This window comes from Panulirus ornatus, chromosome 2, assembly GCF_036320965.1.
Source record: "Panulirus ornatus isolate Po-2019 chromosome 2, ASM3632096v1, whole genome shotgun sequence".
Lineage (NCBI taxonomy): Eukaryota > Metazoa > Arthropoda > Malacostraca > Decapoda > Palinuridae > Panulirus > Panulirus ornatus.
Genome location: NC_092225.1, coordinates 73,056,836 through 73,073,874, shown reverse-complemented (window position 1 = coordinate 73,073,874; position 17,039 = coordinate 73,056,836). Strand labels below are relative to the sequence as shown.

At 40.3% G+C, this 17,039-nt stretch overlaps 1 protein-coding gene across 2 annotated transcripts in view; it reads right to left on the bottom strand.

Moving 5' to 3' along the window:
- Positions 1-17,039, bottom strand: part of LOC139757188 (UV excision repair protein RAD23 homolog A-like) — a 79,983-nt gene that overhangs the window by 39,082 nt on the left and 23,862 nt on the right. For both annotated transcript variants that reach the window (XM_071677330.1, XM_071677339.1), the window contains exons 5-6: positions 7,049-7,142; positions 4,307-4,469 (exon numbers count right to left, since the gene is read on the bottom strand). In XM_071677330.1, the coding sequence (XP_071533431.1) occupies positions 4,307-4,469; positions 7,049-7,142 (257 nt within the window). The remainder of the gene's footprint in view (positions 1-4,306; positions 4,470-7,048; positions 7,143-17,039) is intronic.

The window sequence follows — 17,039 nt, the reverse complement described above, 5'->3', positions numbered from 1 at the left end:
AAAACCCATACAAATCTTCACCTTAGCCTCCACAAGATAATGATCAGACATCCCTCCAGTTGCACCTCAGCACATTAACATCCAAAAGTCTCTCTTTCGCGCGCCTGTCAATTAACACGTAATCCAATAACGCTCTCTGGCCATCTCTCCTACTTACATAAGTATACTTATGTATATCTCGCTTTTTAAACCAGGTATTCCCAATCATCAGTCCTTTTTCAGCACATAAATCTACAAGCTCTTCACCATTTCCATTTACAACACTGAACACCCCATGTATACCAATTATTCCCTCAACTGCCACATTACTCACCTTTGCATTCAAATCACCCATCACTATAACCCGGTCTCGTGCATCAAAACCACTAACACACTCATTCAGCTGCTCCCAAAACACTTGCCTCTCATGATCTTTCTTCTCATGCCCAGGTGTATATGCACCAATAATCACCCATCTCTCTCCATCAACTTTCAGTTTTACCCATATTAATCGAGAATTCACTTTCTTACATTCTATCACATACTCCCACAACTCCTGTTTCAGGAGTACTGCTACTCCTTCCCTTGCTCTTGTCCTCTCACTAACCCCTGACTTTACTCCCAAGACATTCCCAAACCACTCTTCCCCTCCACCCTTGAGCTTCGTTTCATTCAGAGCCAAAACATCCAGGTTCCTTTCCTCAAACATACTACCTATCTCTCCTTTTTTCACATCTTGGTTACATCCACACACATTTAGGCACCCCAATCTGAGCCTTCGAGGATGATGAGCTCTCCCAGCGTGACTCCTTCTTCTGTTTCCCATTTTAGAAAGTTAAAAAAATACAAGGAGGGGAGGATTTCTGGCCCCCCGCTCCTGACAAACAATATGGCATCACTAATAAAGAATAAGGTTTACACCGGGTTAAAAATGGAAGCTGATGGTTAGATGCCACTTACAGTACAATTAAAGTACTTATGTAAATATTCATAATACAAATATTTTCAGCATTAATTAACTCATTTGCCCTAGATTATAATTCTTACTCCAAATGGAGTGAGTATTTTGAAGGACAGCTGAAAAAGTTTAACGGCAGGGTGGTTAAAAAGTGAGACAATCATGGAAAGTTGTTTGGTGAAGAGAGAAAAGTTGGTCAAAGCCTTGCATAAGATGAAATGTGGAGAGGTAGCTGGACTGCAGGGTATTGCAGTTGAATTCATCAAGAATGGAGGTGAATGTGTTGTTGATTGGTTAGTTAGGATTTTCAATGTATATGCAGATCATTGTGAGGCACCTAAGGATTGGCAGAATGTGTGTATAGTACCACTTCAAAAAGGCAAGGAGGACAAGCAAGAGTTCAAACTCGAGATATAAGTTTGTTGAGTGTACCTGGTAAGTAGTACAGGAGAGTAATGACTGAAAAGGAAAATGCATGTACAGAGCATCAAACTGAGGAACAATGTGGTTTAAAAAAACGGTATGTGTGAATCAAGTCTTTGATGCAAAGGTTGTGAGAAAAATACTTTAAAAACTCAAGGATTTGTATGTGGCATTTAAGGATATGAAGAGACCATATGATAGGGATGACAGAGATACCTTGTGAAAGGTAGTATGAATATATGGTGTGGGAGGAAAGCTACTAGAAGCAGAGAAGTTTTCATCAAGGGTGTAAGGCAAAAGTACTAGCAACAAGAGAGGAAAGTGAGTCATTCCAAGTGAACGCTGGTCTGCAACAGGGGTGTGAGATGTCACCATGGCTGTTTAAGTGTGTTTATGGATGGGGGTGGTGAGGATGGTAAATGCAAGAATTTTGGAGACGGTGAGTATGCAGTTTATAAATGAAGAGGCCTAGGAAGTGAATCAGCTGTTGTTTGCTGAACACACAGCACTAGAGGCAGATTTGAGTGAGAAACTGCAGAAACTGGTGACTGAGTATGGGAGAAAGTGTGAAAGGAGGATGTTGAGAGTAAATGTGAATAAAAGTACAATAATTACATTTGGCAGGGTAGAGGGACACGTTAGTTGGGGTGTGAGTTTGATCTATCTATCTCTGTCGTCTGTTTCCACCTGGAACTCCCTCAAGGGGATGGCCACAGCAACAGTCTCCATAACTAATGAACTCCAGTGCAGCATCTTAGCCTTTAATACATCACCCATAACAGGCCACCTGCAGAGGGCAACTCTAACAGTGTTTGCAGAGACTTCTACCCAATGTTCCAGCCTAATGTTTCTAACTACAACCTCTACCTAACGTTTCTACTTAATGCTCTTGCCTAAATGCTCCTACCTACCACTTCTATCTATTGTTCCTGTCATTTTGCCAAAAAGCAGGGCTAACACATAATGCTCATGGCAGAAAATCTAATTATGAAGAATGAGTCGTGTGAGTTATGTGTTGTGAAGTGTTATGTATGACAAGGAAAAATTATATGTTTGTGGACAGAATGCCAACAGTCCATGTGTGGATTAGGTAGAAAGAAAGACAGCTCCCTAAGTCAGAGGATTGTAACTTGACAAATAATGATAAGCTGGCTTGCTACGCAGTCATCAATACTCAAATGGGAAGTACTGGTAATGTATCTCCCTAGTCAATGACTGCCTACAAACAACTATCCACATGTGAATTTGAAAGAACATTTGGAGGAAGTGAGTTTTAGATACCTGAGAGTGGACATAGCAGCAAATGGAACTATGGACACATGTGAATCTTAGGGTAGGTGTGGGAGAAAAGGTTTTGGGAGCACTGAAGTGTGTGAAAAGAGGGCATTATCTGGTAGGGCAAAAATGAGTATGTGTGAACATACAGTCTATCTATCTATCTATATCTCTTATGCCTTTTTCCTTCAAGAACTCCCACGAGGGGCAGGCTACAGCAATAGTCTCCATAACTATTGAACTCCAGTGCCGCTTCTGAGCCTTTAATGTCTCAACCTTAACAGGCCACTGGCAGAGAGCCAGTCTAGGGCAGTATCTGCAAAGGCTCCCACCTTATGTTCCTAGTGATTACTTCTATCTAATATTCCTACCTACTACTTCTACCTAATGTTTCCACCTAAATGTTCCTGCCTACTACTTCTATCAATTGCTCCTACCATTTTGCCAAAAGGCAGTGCTAGCACATAGTACTCACCACAAGAAATCTAGAGTTACGAAGAATGAACTGTGTGAGATAAGCGTTGTCAAGTGTCGTAAAAGACAAGGAGAGAGATTTTGTTTGGTTGTAGACAGAATGCCAGCAGTCCACATGTAGGTGAGGCAGAAAGAAGGGACAGCTACCTGGATCAGAGGAGTGCAACTTGACAACCAATAAAGTGCTGGCTCACTATACAGCCATCACTAACCCTCCTGATATCCAAGTGGGTAGTACTGGAAATATACCTCCCTGGTTATTGTACGGACGCAAGGCGTGGGCTAATGATGAGGATGTGCGGAAAAGGGTGGATTTGTTAGAAATGAAATGTTTGAAGACAATATGTGGTGTAAGGGGGTTCGATCAAGTAAGTAGAAAAAGGGTAAGAGGGTGAGGAGTGGTAATAAAATGAGTGTGGGTGAGAGAGCTGAAGGTGTGCTGAAATGGTTTAAACATCAGGAGACAATTAATGAGGAGAAGTTGACAAAGATGATATACATGTCAAAAGTGGAAGGAGCAAAGACAGAGAGAAGAATAAATTGGATATAGAGGGATGGAGTGACTGGGGAATGAATGTGCAGGATGGTGAAAGGCATACACAGGATAGAATGAACTAAAATGTTGAGGTATACAGCGGTCAACTTGCTATCAATGGACAGAACCAGGGATTGTGATCAAGCTAGGGGAAACTAAAGAAAGTCTGTGGGTCTTGACTGTAGATAGGAGGCTGTGGTTTCAGTGTGCTGCATATGACACCTAGAGAATGGATATGAGGGAATGCAACCTTTCTTCACCTGTTCCTGGTACCATATTGCTAACGTAGGAAAAGGTGATCAAAAATAAAAAATCTAATTCTCTCTCACCAAAAGATATTTATATATCCCTCATTTACTCTAGGTAGTTGCAATCATATATCTAAGTTTCTGCAATGAAGAGCATTCAAATTACGGAGTAAGCTAACTTCTCTAATTCATAAAAAGCAAGTTCCTGTGATCAAAAATACCATACACGTGCACGTTACCCCAACCTAAAAACATAATCATGACTTCTTCAAATGTGCATAATTATTCAAAATGCTTCACAAAATATCAAAACAAACTTTCTTTGAATTAACTTTAATTCAAATCAAGTGGCTCATAAACTACTAAATTAAACATCAGCCATAGTTTACAAAAGCTGAACGAGGAAATGTTTACCATCGGGGTCAGGATCTCCCTCAGCAGCTACAACCTGTTCCTCTCCCTCACCACCTCCCGCTGGCTGTCCCGCTGGCTCCTCTAAGTTGGGAGGAATCCCATCTACTAGGTACTGGACAGCTGTGTATGGGTTATTGAAGCTTGCCCTAAGCGCTCGTTCAACCTGAAATCAAAAACACTTTATCATTAAACAATGGCATCAAATTACCAGTTGATATTCACAATCTACCTATACTCTGATAACCACTGCCTCTGGAAACTCCTATCAAGGGGGTGCAACTGCATATGAGTCTCCACTTAACCCTGTCCTTGCATGTCTTCCTCACACCATTTCATTCATTCTTCCCCCATTTCTCTCCCTCCAGTACTTTTCCACTCTATTTCCCTTGTCACAGCTGGTCTTCCTCTTATTGTATACCTGTCTTATAATTATTAGCTGGTCTTTCTCTCACTCGGCATCTGTCTTCTTATCATTACCAGCAATGATTTTAAAAGACTATTTTACATCCAAAATTGTCTACAGCGTAATATTCTTATATTCCAATGTCTAATATGCATCCTCCAAAAATGTTTATCATTACACTCTGAATTCAACAAGGGTCCAAAGATTTAAAAGGTCAACAGAAATTAAAATTTGGGTCTATAGATTTATTTCATGGTTTGAAAAGTGCATCCATCTTTCCTGCATATTATCTGGCCAATAAGCACATGCAAAAAACCTATGTATAAAGAAAAATACCATCAAAATATATGAAGATTTACGTGCTAGTGGTAGTACATATCTAAAATGATAATTTCTTTGGTGTATGAATTATATCATAAGAGCAAATATCTTAGAACAAAAGGACATAAAAAATAGACAAAAAGGAGCCTCATCAATCAATAATTACTGGAAAATCTTACACACCTGTAGTAATATATTTCTTAAATAATCAGCTAAGGAAGCAAGCAGATGGAAGAATCCTAGCTGGAAAAGTCATGAAAAAAATATGAACAATTCAGAAGAAATACTGAATGTGTTAGATGACAGTTTGGAAGGTGTGACACAATCAAGATGAGGTAACATGGTACCAGAGTTCTGGCAATGGTATGGTGTGGTGAAAGAGAGGAGGCTGTGAAAGCCTTGCCTTTAGTGAAGTATGCACAGAACATATGAATGAGGAGGAGCAATGCAGCTTCATAAGTGGTAAAGGATGTGCAGAACATGACAGTTTAAAGACTTTGTGTTAGAGGTGCTTGGAAAAAGAGGGGGATATGGGAAAAAAAGTGTGTGCCTTGTAGAATGCTACAATTATATGGTTTAGGTTGAATGCTCAAAATTGTAGTTAGGATTTTCTATTTACAAAGTAAGGTGTGCATGCGATGGGATAAGGGTGAGTGGATTCTATTCTAAGTGGGCCTGCATCATGGGTGTGTGACCTCACCATGGGTCTTTAATCTGTTCACAAACAGGGTGGTGAAGGAGTTAATGCAAAGGCCTTAAAAAAGGAGGTAAATCTACACTGTGCTGAGAGTGGGGTGGCAAAAGAGCTTGAGATATGAGTCCATTGCTGTCTGAAGATGTCACAGATCTGGTAAAAGACTTCAGAGAGAACTTCTTGAAGCTAGTGTCAGAAAAACTGTGTGTGGAAAAGGAGAAAGCAGAGAGTCAATATGAATATAAACAGGGTGGTAAGACAAGATGGTTTGATGGCATGAGTGTGAGTTTAAATGGGGAGGACTTCCATGGGAGAGGTGAAATGTTTTAGAAACCTACTAACAGATGTAGCAGTGAATGGAACCATGGGGGCTGAAGTGAGTCACAGGGTGGAAGGGGTTAAGGCCTTAAGTCCAATAAGAGCATGTGAAAAAAAAAAAAAAGTTAGTGTCTGTTAGGGCATAGACAGGAATGTCTGACGGTAAAATACTTCTAACAGGATGAATGTGAGCCTTGGGCCTAGAATGCAAAAGAAAGCAAGAGTGCATGTAATGGATATGAAATATCTGATGATGACATACGGTGTGGGATATCAACTGCCAAAAGCAGTTACATGTGGCAATAATGGTTTGATGTAGCAAGAATATGTGATGAAAGATTGACTAAAAGGATCTACATGCAAGAAAAGGAAGGAGAAACAGGAAATGGGTAGAACAAAAGGGTGATGGAAGGATGAAATAATAAAGGAGGCATTTAACTATAAAGACCTAAACATTCAAGAAGACAAAAAGAATGCATGGGATAAAATGAAATGGACTGATGTGATATACGAAGGCGATGTGCCATCAGTGGGCTGATCAAGGTAATGAAGCAGTGAAGATAAACCATGTGAGTTCTGTAGGAGCTGGCTGTGGAAAGTACTTTTGATGCACTATATATGTCAGCAAGTGACTGGATATGTGCAATCACTAAATAACCACTCATCCATCCCAATTTTAAACACCATTCCACCTAACATCCACCAAACTAAATCTACATTTCCAGGATATACACTAGTTACCCTATCCCTTCTGTATTCTGGACACTACCCATCTCTCCACCACTGCAAACAACATTTCAACTTATCATATGACTCCTTATTTAAGCTCATGATGCTTACTCCACACACATCACCACACTTCTGGGCCTGTAGTCCCATCCAGTGGATACAGCTGGCTTCTTGAGCACTAAGGGATCCCCCAGTGAAGGAGACTCTTGGGCAGGAAGTTAATGGTAAGAGCAAAGAAAGCACATACAAGATGACATATCAAGAAGACAGCACTAACCTGTGACCTCTCATAACCCATCTCCATGATATTTTCTACCATGCGGTTGAATTCTTCACCCATTACCAACAAGGATTCTGCACTCCCAACAGACCTGGAGGAGAATTTGTTCACTAATAAAACAGAAATGTCATGCAGTATTTTTTTCAACATAATGATCAAACTTCATCCATAGCTTGGCACAAGATAGGAGAAGCTAAGCAGCATAACAGCATCAGCAACTCAAAACATCAGGCTAACAGTCCTGTGAATGGATGAAAATCTACACAGGTGAAACCACATGCTTCTGCAAATATTATCAATTGTTATCAGTCATACACAACTCAGAAAACAGTATCAAACCCTACACTTACATGAAAGGTTGCATGACATAATGAAATCAATAGCTTAAAAGATTTACAATTTTGTATGACTTAATTCTGTACCATCTCAATGACCTCTTCTTATGCCTGCTCTGTCCTGTTCAGGGAGGGAAAACCAACATTCAGAAACCAAAACATGGATACAACAGTTATACCATCTTCCAGTTACACTATGTTTCCTGCTGAAACAAAGAAAACTTCACACTTTCAGTGAAAGATGAGCTTATAAATATATAACCCATGTGTGTAATTGCTTAATTTCTGAAATCTGTCTTGACACCTACTTTCCAGAAATGAAAAAAACCTGAATGTTCTTTTTTTTTTTTTTTTTTTTTTTTTTTTTTTTTTTTTTTACAATTTCCAATCATATGCCAACCAATGCCACTGTAACTTAAGAATTTACATACCAAGACAAATGACATCCTGTCATTTGGCTGGATACAACTGGAGAACCTACAACAAAAGAAAACCAACTTTAATCCTAAAATAAAAAACTAAATAAAATACCAGAGATGAAATTCCCTCATATTTTGAGACTTTAAACACATTCTTCATCACATTCAATACCTTAGTTATGATTTCTACACTTAACAGGACATTTCTATAAGACCAGTTTCACCAAACTAAAACCATCTCATTTAAAAACTTTGCACTTTGATGCAATTTTTTCTCTTTTTGTAGATTCCTGATGATGCCTCTGCGAAGGCAAAAGCTTAATCAAAATAAATGGATAACTTTGGACAATTGGTGTTTGAGCACCAACCTAATGGTAGAATAATCCTGAGAAAATTTGAGAAGATAAGAAAGATCAAAAACTCTAAATATGCATTCGTATTCAGTTCTATGTGCATAAGAGAAAACCTGCTCCCAGCTTACTTCCTACGTATTTCCAGCGTGTCGTAGAAGGCAACTAAAGGGGGAGGGAGCAGGAGCTGCAAACCCTCCCCTCCCATTTTTAATTTTCCAAGGGAAGGAAAAGAGAGGAGGGGCAAGTAAGGATGTTCCCCCTGAGGCTCAGTCCTCTGTTCCTAACAATACCTCGCTAACATGGGAAATGGCAAATATGAATGAAAATAAAATTTCATATATATATATATATATATATATATATATATATATATATATATATATATATATATGTAGGCCCTGATCACTCAAAATCTTTTTCACTCCATCTTTCCACTTCCAATTTGGTCTCCCACTTCTCCTCGTTCCCTCCACCTCTGACACATATATCCTCTTGGTCAATCTTTCCTCACTCATTCTCTCCATGTGACCAAACCATTTCAAAACACCCTCTTCTGCTCTCTCAATCAAACTCTTTTTATTACCACACATCTCTCTTACCCTTTCATTACTTACTCGATCAAACCACCTCACACCACATACTGTCCTCAAGCATCTCATTTCCAGCACATCCACCCTCCTCCGCACAACTCTATCTATAGCCCACACCTCGTAACCACATAACACTGTTGGAACCACTATTCCTTCAAACATACCCATTTTTGCTTTCCAAGATAATGTTCTTGACTTCCACACATTTTTTAACGCTCTCAGAACTTTCGCCCCCTCCCCCACCCAATGATTCACTTCCACTTCCATGGTTACATCCGCTGCCAAATCCACTCCCAGATATCTAAAACACTTCACTCCCTCCAGTTTTTCTCCATTCAAACTTACCTCCCAATTGACTTGTCCCTCAACCCTACTGTACCTAATAACCTTGCTCTTATTCACATTTACTCTCAGCTTTCTTCTTTCACACACTTTACCAAACTCAGTCACCAGCTTCTGCTGTTTCTCAACCGAATCTGCCACCAGCGCTGTATCATCAGCGCAAAACAACTTACTCACCTCACAAGCTCTCTAATCCACAACAGATTGCATACTTGCCCCTCTTTCCAAAACTCTTGCATTCGCCTCCCTAACAACCCCATCCACAAACCAACATTCAATGAGAACCACTTGCTTTCCTCTCTTCCTACATGTACACATGCCTTACGTCCTCGAGAAAAACTTTTCACTGCTTCTAACATCTTGCCTCCCACACCATACATTCTTAATACCTTCCACAGAGCATCTCTATCAGAGCATCTCTATCAACTCTATCGTATACCTTCTCCAGATCCATAAATGCTACACACAAATCCATTTGCTTTTCTAAGTATTTCTCACACATTCTTCAAAGCAAACACCTGATCCACACATCCTCTACCACTTCTGAAACCACACTGCTCTTCCCCAATCTGATTTTCTGTGCATGCCTTCACCCTCTCAATTAATATCCTCCCAAATAATTTCCCAGGAATACTCAACAAACTTATACCTCTGTAATTTGAGCACTCACTTTTATCCCCTTTGCCTTTGTACAATGGTACTATGCAAGCATTCCACCAATCCTCAGGCACTTCACCATGAGTCATACATACATTAAATAACCTTACCAACCAGTCAATAATACAGTCACCCCCTTTTTTAATAAATTCCACTGCAATACCATCCAAACCCGCTGCCTTGCTGGCTTTCATCTTCCGCAAAGCTTTTACTACCTCTTCTCTGTTCACCAAATCATTCTCCCTAACCTTCTCACTTTGCACACCACCTCGCCCAAAACACCCTGTATCTGCCACTCTATCATCAAACACATTAAACAAACCTTCAAAATACTCCCTCCATCTCCTTCTCACATCACCACTACTTATTATCCCCTCCCCATTAGCCCCCTTCACTGATGTTTCTATTTGTTCCCTTGTCTTACGCATATATATATATATATATATATATATATATATATATATATATATATATATATATATATATATATATATGTATTACCCTGGGGATAGGGGAGAAAGAATACTTCCCACGTATTCCCTGCGTGTCGTAGAAGGCGACTAAAAGGGGAGGGAGCGGGGGGCTGGAAATCCTCCCCTCTCTTTTTTTTTTTTTATTTTTCCAAAAGAGGGAACAGAGAATTGCGCCAGGTGAGGGTATTCCCTCAAAGGCCCAGTCCTCTGTTCTTAACGCTACCTCGCTAATGCGGGAAATGGCGAATAGCTTGAAAGAAAAAGAAAGAAATATATATATATATATATGCTCTGTGGAAGGTATTAAGAGTATATGGTGTGGGAGGCAAGTTGTTAGAAGCAGTGAAAAGTTTTTATCGAGGATGTAAGGCATGTGTACGTGTAGGAAGAGAGGAAAGTGATTGGTTCTCAGGGAATGTAGGTTTGCGGCAGGGGTGTGTGATGTCTCCATGGTTGTTTAATTTGTTTATGGATGGGGTTGTTAGGGAGGTGAATGCAAGAGTTTTGGAAAGAGGGGCAAGTATGAAGTCTGTTGGGGATGAGAGAGCTTGGGAAGTGAGTCAGTGTTGTTCGCTGATGATACAGCGCTGGTGGCTGATTCATGTGAGAAACTGCAGAAGCTGGTGACTGAGTTTGGTAAAGTGTGTGGAAGAAGAAAGTTAAGAGTAAATGTGAATAAGAGCAAGGTTATTAGGTACAGTAGGGTTGAGGGTCAAGTCAATTGGGAGGTGAGTTTGAATGGAGAAAAACTGGAGGAAGTGAAGTGTTTTAGATATCTGGGAGTGGATCTGGCAGCGGATGGAAACATGGAAGCGGAAGTGGATCATAGGGTGGGGGAGGGGGCGAAAATTCTGGGAGCCTTGAAGAATGTGTGGAAGTCGAGAACATTATCTCGGCAAGCAAAAATGGGTATGTTTGAAGGAATAGTGGTTCCAACAATGTTGTATGGTTGCGAGGCGTGGACTATGGATAGAGTTGTGCGCAGGAGGATGGATGTGCTGGAAATGAGATGTTTGAGGACAATGTGTGGTGTGAGGTGGTTTGATCGAGTGAGTAACGTAAGGGTAAGAGAGATGTGTGGAAATATAAAGAGCGTGGTTGAGAGAGCAGAAGAGGGTGTTTTGAAGTGGTTTGGGCACATGGAGAGAATGAGTGAGGAAAGATTGACCAAGAGGATATATGTGTCGGAGGTGGAGGGAACGAGGAGAAGAGGGAGACCAAATTGGAGGTGGAAAGATGGAGTGAAAAAGATTTTGTGTGATCGGGGCCTGAACATGCAGGAGGGTGAAAGGAGGGCAAGGAATAGAGTGAATTGGAGCGATGTGGTATACCGGGGTTGACGTGCTGTCAGTGGATTGAATCAAGGCATGTGAAGCGTCTGGGGTAAATCATGGAAAGTTGTGTAGGTATGTATATTTGCGTGTGTGGACGTATGTATATACATGTGTATGGGGGGGGTTGGGCCATTTCTTTCATCTGTTTCCTTGCGCTACCTCGCAAACGCGGGAGACAGCGACAAAGTATAATAAAAAAAAATAAAAAAAAAATATATATACATATAAATACATACATATATTTACATACTATGAACATACATGTTGCAAGAGGTCACAGTGATGTGCATGACCTAGTGTATATACAAAAAAAAAAAAAAAGAAACTAGTTCCCAAGTGCATTTTCGTGTAATGATCACATCATCAGGGAAGATAAAAGAATATAAGATGGATGTAGAACAGTCAGCTGATACACAAGGAAGTGAGGTAGCTAAGACACCATTGGTAAACCTTCCTTACCCTAACTAATAAATAAAATACTACATACTAACACAAATGACATCCTATTATCAAGCTGTATACTACAGGAGAACCTATAAAAGAAAAACAACCTTAACCCAAACATAAAAAATAAACCTAAATACAAATACCAGAGATGAAATGCCCTCATACTTCTGACATTCTCTAACACATTTTTCATTACATTCAATAACTTAGTTATGATTTCGACACCTTATGGGACATTTCTATAACACTAATTTCACCAAACTAAAAACATCTCAGTTAAAAACTTTGCATTACTTGCATCACTTTACAATTTTCACTTTTTGATGAACATATCAACATGAGAGAGTCTGCAATAACAATTTGAACTTGTCCGTGCAAATAATATCTCAGTTCCAATCCTGCAAAGGGGAGTGGATTCATATGAAATGTCATATTCACAGCATAGCACACTTTTACCTGAGCAGCATGGTTCACCTCACTTCCAGACTGCGAGCAGATAATACTTTGTAATCTTTCTGGAACTGTTCAATACAGTGGCAGACGTGTTAGATGGCATGATGTTTAGAAGATGATCTGAGTGCTGTCAACAGGTAATCAGTGGAAGTACAAACCTGAAACAATAAAACATGGCCAAAAATCCCACCCAGGTACAAATGTTCAGCTTTACATCTGCACACATCCCCCTCAATAAGAATTCCAGCAATATACTGTTAATGGCGAAATAACATTAAGCTGGGTTTCACAGTTTTGTTTCAAGACAAAAACATTCTATCCTTAAAATTCTTTGATCATATACTACACAAATACTTCTATCTATCAATTATCATCACTCTATTCCTAATTCCATGAGATGTATCAAGTGCATACTAACCCACTGAAACATCACTAACATACCATGCCAAGTGTGTTAGACAAAGAGAGACTTCAATGCATATGAAGTGCTTTTTACTTTTCATTGTGCACAAAAGCTGATGTCAAGTGATACCAACATCTCTGTTAACATTATCTCTAAAAACAATAATATTTCACTGTACAAAACCCACAATGTAACAAAATCCTCATGTAATATCTGAAATACCCCTTGCCCTAATTGGTTCCCTCATCACATTTATCCATCTATTTTGTCATCTACTTTTCCTCCTTGCATTATCTACTATGCTGATATATATCCTTGACCAATCTATTTTATATTATTTTTTATTATACTTTGTCGCTGTCTCCCGCATTTGCGAGGTAGCGCAAGGAAACAGACGAAAGAAATGGCCCAACCCCCCCCCATACACATGTATATACATACGTCCACACACACAAATATACATACCTACACAGCTTTCCATGGTTTACCCCAGACGCTTCACATGCCCTGCTTCAATCCACTGACAGCACGTCAACCCCGGTATACCACATCGCTCCAATTCACTCTATTCCTTGCCCTCCTTTCACCCTCCTGCATGTTCAGGCCCCGATCACACAAAATCTTTTTCACTCCATCTTTCCACCTCCAATTTGGTCTCCCTCTTCTCCTTGTTCCCTCCACCTCCGACACATATATCCTCTTGGTCAATCTTTCCTCACTCATCCTCTCCATGTGCCCAAACCACTTCAAAACACCCTCTTCTGCTCTCTCAACCACGCTCTTTTTATTTCCACACATCTCTCTTACCCTTACGTTACTCACTCGATCAAACCACCTCACACCACACATTGTCCTCAAACATCTCATTTCCAGCACATCCATCCTCCTGCGCACAACTCTATCCATAGCCCACGCCTCGCAACCATACAACATTGTTGGAACCACTATTCCTTCAAACATACCCATTTTTGCTTTCCGAGATAATGTTCTCGACTTCCACACATTCTTCAAGGCCCCCAGGATTTTCGCCCCTTCCCCCACCCTATGATCCACTTCCGCTTCCATGGTTCCATCCGCTGCCAGATCCACTCCCAGATATCTAAAAACTTCACTTCCTCCAGTTTTTCTCCATTCAAACTCACCTCCCAATTGACTTGACCCTCAACCCTACTGTACCTAATAACCTTGCTCTTATTCACATTTACTCTTAACTTTCTTCTTCCACACACTTTTCCAAACTCAGTCACCAGCTTCTGCAGTTTCTCACAAGAATCAGCCACCAGCGCTGTATCATCAGCGAACAACAACTGACTCACTTCCCAAGCTCTCTCATCCCCAACAGACTTCATACTTGCCCCTCTTTCCAAAACTCTTGCATTTACCTCCCTAACAATCCCATCCATAAACAAATTAAACAACCATGGAGACATCACACACCCCTGCCGCAAACCTACATTCACTGAGAACCAATCACTTTCCTCTCTTCCTACACGTACACATGCCTTACATCCTCGATAAAAACTTTTCACTGCTTCTAACAACTTTCCTCCCACACCATATATTCTTAATACCTTCCACAGAGCATCTCTATCAACTCTATCATATGCCTTCTCCAGATCCATAAATGCTACATACAAATCCATTTGCTTTTCTAAGTATTTCTCACATACATTCTTCAAAGCAAACACCTGATCCACACATCCTCTACCACTTCTGAAACCACACTGCTCTTCCCCAATCTGATGCTCTTTACATGCCTTCACCCTCTCAATCAATACCCTCCCATATAATTTACCAGGAATACTCAACAAACTTATACCTCTGTAATTTGAGCACTCGCTCTTATCCCCTTTGCCTTTGTACAATGGCACTATGCACGCATTCCGCCAATCCTCAGGCACCTCACCATGAGTCATACATACATTAAATAACCTTACCAACCAGTCAACAATACAGTCACCCCCTTTTTTAATAAATTCCACTGCAATACCATCCAAACCTGCTGCCTTGCCGGCTTTCATCTTCCGCAAAGCTTTCACTACCTCTTCTCTGTTTACCAAATCATTTTCCCTAACCCTCTCACTTTGCACACCACCTCGACCAAAACACCCTATATCTGCCACTCTATCATCAAACACATTCAACAAACCTTCAAAATACTCACTCCATCTCCTTCTCACATCACCACTACTTGTTATCACCTCCCCACTTGCGCCCTTCACCGAAGTTCCCATTTGCTCCCTTGTCTTACGCACTTTATTTACCTCCTTCCAGAACATCTTTTTATTCTCCCTAAAATTTAATGATACTCTCTCACCCCAACTCTCATTTGCCCTTTTTTTCACCTCTTGCACCTTTCTCTTGACCTCCTGTCTCTTTCTTTTATACATCTCCCACTCAATTGCATTTTTTCCCTGCAAAAATCGTCCAAATGCCTCTCTCTTCTCTTTCACTAATACTCTTACTTCTTCATCCCACCACTCACTACCCTTTCTAATCAACCCACCACCCACTCTTCTCATGCCACAAGCATCTTTTGCACAATCCATCACTGATTCCCTAAATACATCCCATTCCTCCCCCACTCCCCTTACTTCCATTGTTCTCACCTTTTTCCATTCTGTACTCAGTCTCTCCTGGTACTTTCTCACACAGGTCTCCTTCTCAAGCTCACTTACTCTCACCACCCTCTTCACCCCAACATTCACTCTTCTTTTCTGAAAACCCATACAAATCTTCACCTTAGCCTCCACAAGATAATGATCAGACATCCCTCCAGTTGCACCTCTCAGCACATTAACATCCAAAAGTCTCTCTTTCGCATGCCTGTCAATTAACACGTAATCCAATAACGCTCTCTGGCCATCTCTCCTACTTACATAAGTATACTTATGTATATCTCGCTTTTTAAACCAGGTATTCCCAATCATCAGTCCTTTTTCAGCACATAAATCTACAAGCTCTTCACCATTTCCATTTACAACACTGAACACCCCATGTATACCAATTATTCCCTCAACTGCCACATTACTCACCTTTGCATTCAAATCACCCATCACTATGACCCGGTCTCGTGCATCAAAACCACTAACACACTCATTGACCAATCTAACAGCAGCAATATGTTCTACATTACCAAACCATTCTTAAAGACTTTCATCACTGCAACAAGTGATCGGAGGAGACTACAGATAATAGAAGACAATCACATTAGAGAGAAAGCAACTGTCATCAAGATCCAGACAAACATGACCACCGCCATACAACTCTTTGATGGCCCACCAATAAGATGTAGACTTAATGCCACTTTAGTACGGATGGGACATGTCACTGACTTGCCACAAGCTACAGAGTTCACCATTTCTGGGCAGCAGGAACACAGCGCTGACCAACCCAGTCCTTGCTTACGAAGGTCAGAGAGAATCAGACAAGCCCAATCTGACCTCAACTCCACATCCAGACAATAATGGTCTCACTTGGCCCTACTTAGTGTATTCAGAGAAGGACTTTCTATATTCCTACCTCGTTTAATATTGTTCTTTCCTCAACTGTAAGTTTTTCTATATTTGTTTCCAAACTTTGTATTCAGACTGTAACTTAAACTACCCTTCATTATATTGTTTTGCTTCACTTTTAGTGTTTTCCCTTTCTTTTAGGTGGCATGTACAGTTATTTCTGAATGTTTTTCATATTTTGCTTGTTTTACATATCATATCCAAGTTTTGTAACATAATTTTTCTCCTTTTTGTAGATTCCTGATGATGCCTCTGTGAAGGCAAAAGCTTGATCAAAATAAACGTATAACTTTGGACAACTGGTGTTTGAGCACCAACCTAATAGTAGAATAATTCCGAGAAAATCAGAGCAGATAAGAAAGATTAAACAGTCTTAACATCCTGTCATATTCAATTCTATGCATTAGAGAAAACCTGCTCCCCATGGTTGTTTAATTAGTTTATGGATGGGATGGTTAAGAGGTAAATGCAAAGTTTTGTAGAGAGGGGTGGGTATGCAGTCTGGTAAGGGATGAGAGGGTCTGAGAAAAAGTCAGTTGTTGTTTGCCAATGATACAGCACTGGTGGCTGATTTGAGTGAGAAACTCTAGAAGCTGTTGACTGAGTTCAGAAGAATGTGTGAAAGGAGAAAGTTGTGAGTAAGTGTGAATAACAGCAAGGTTATTAG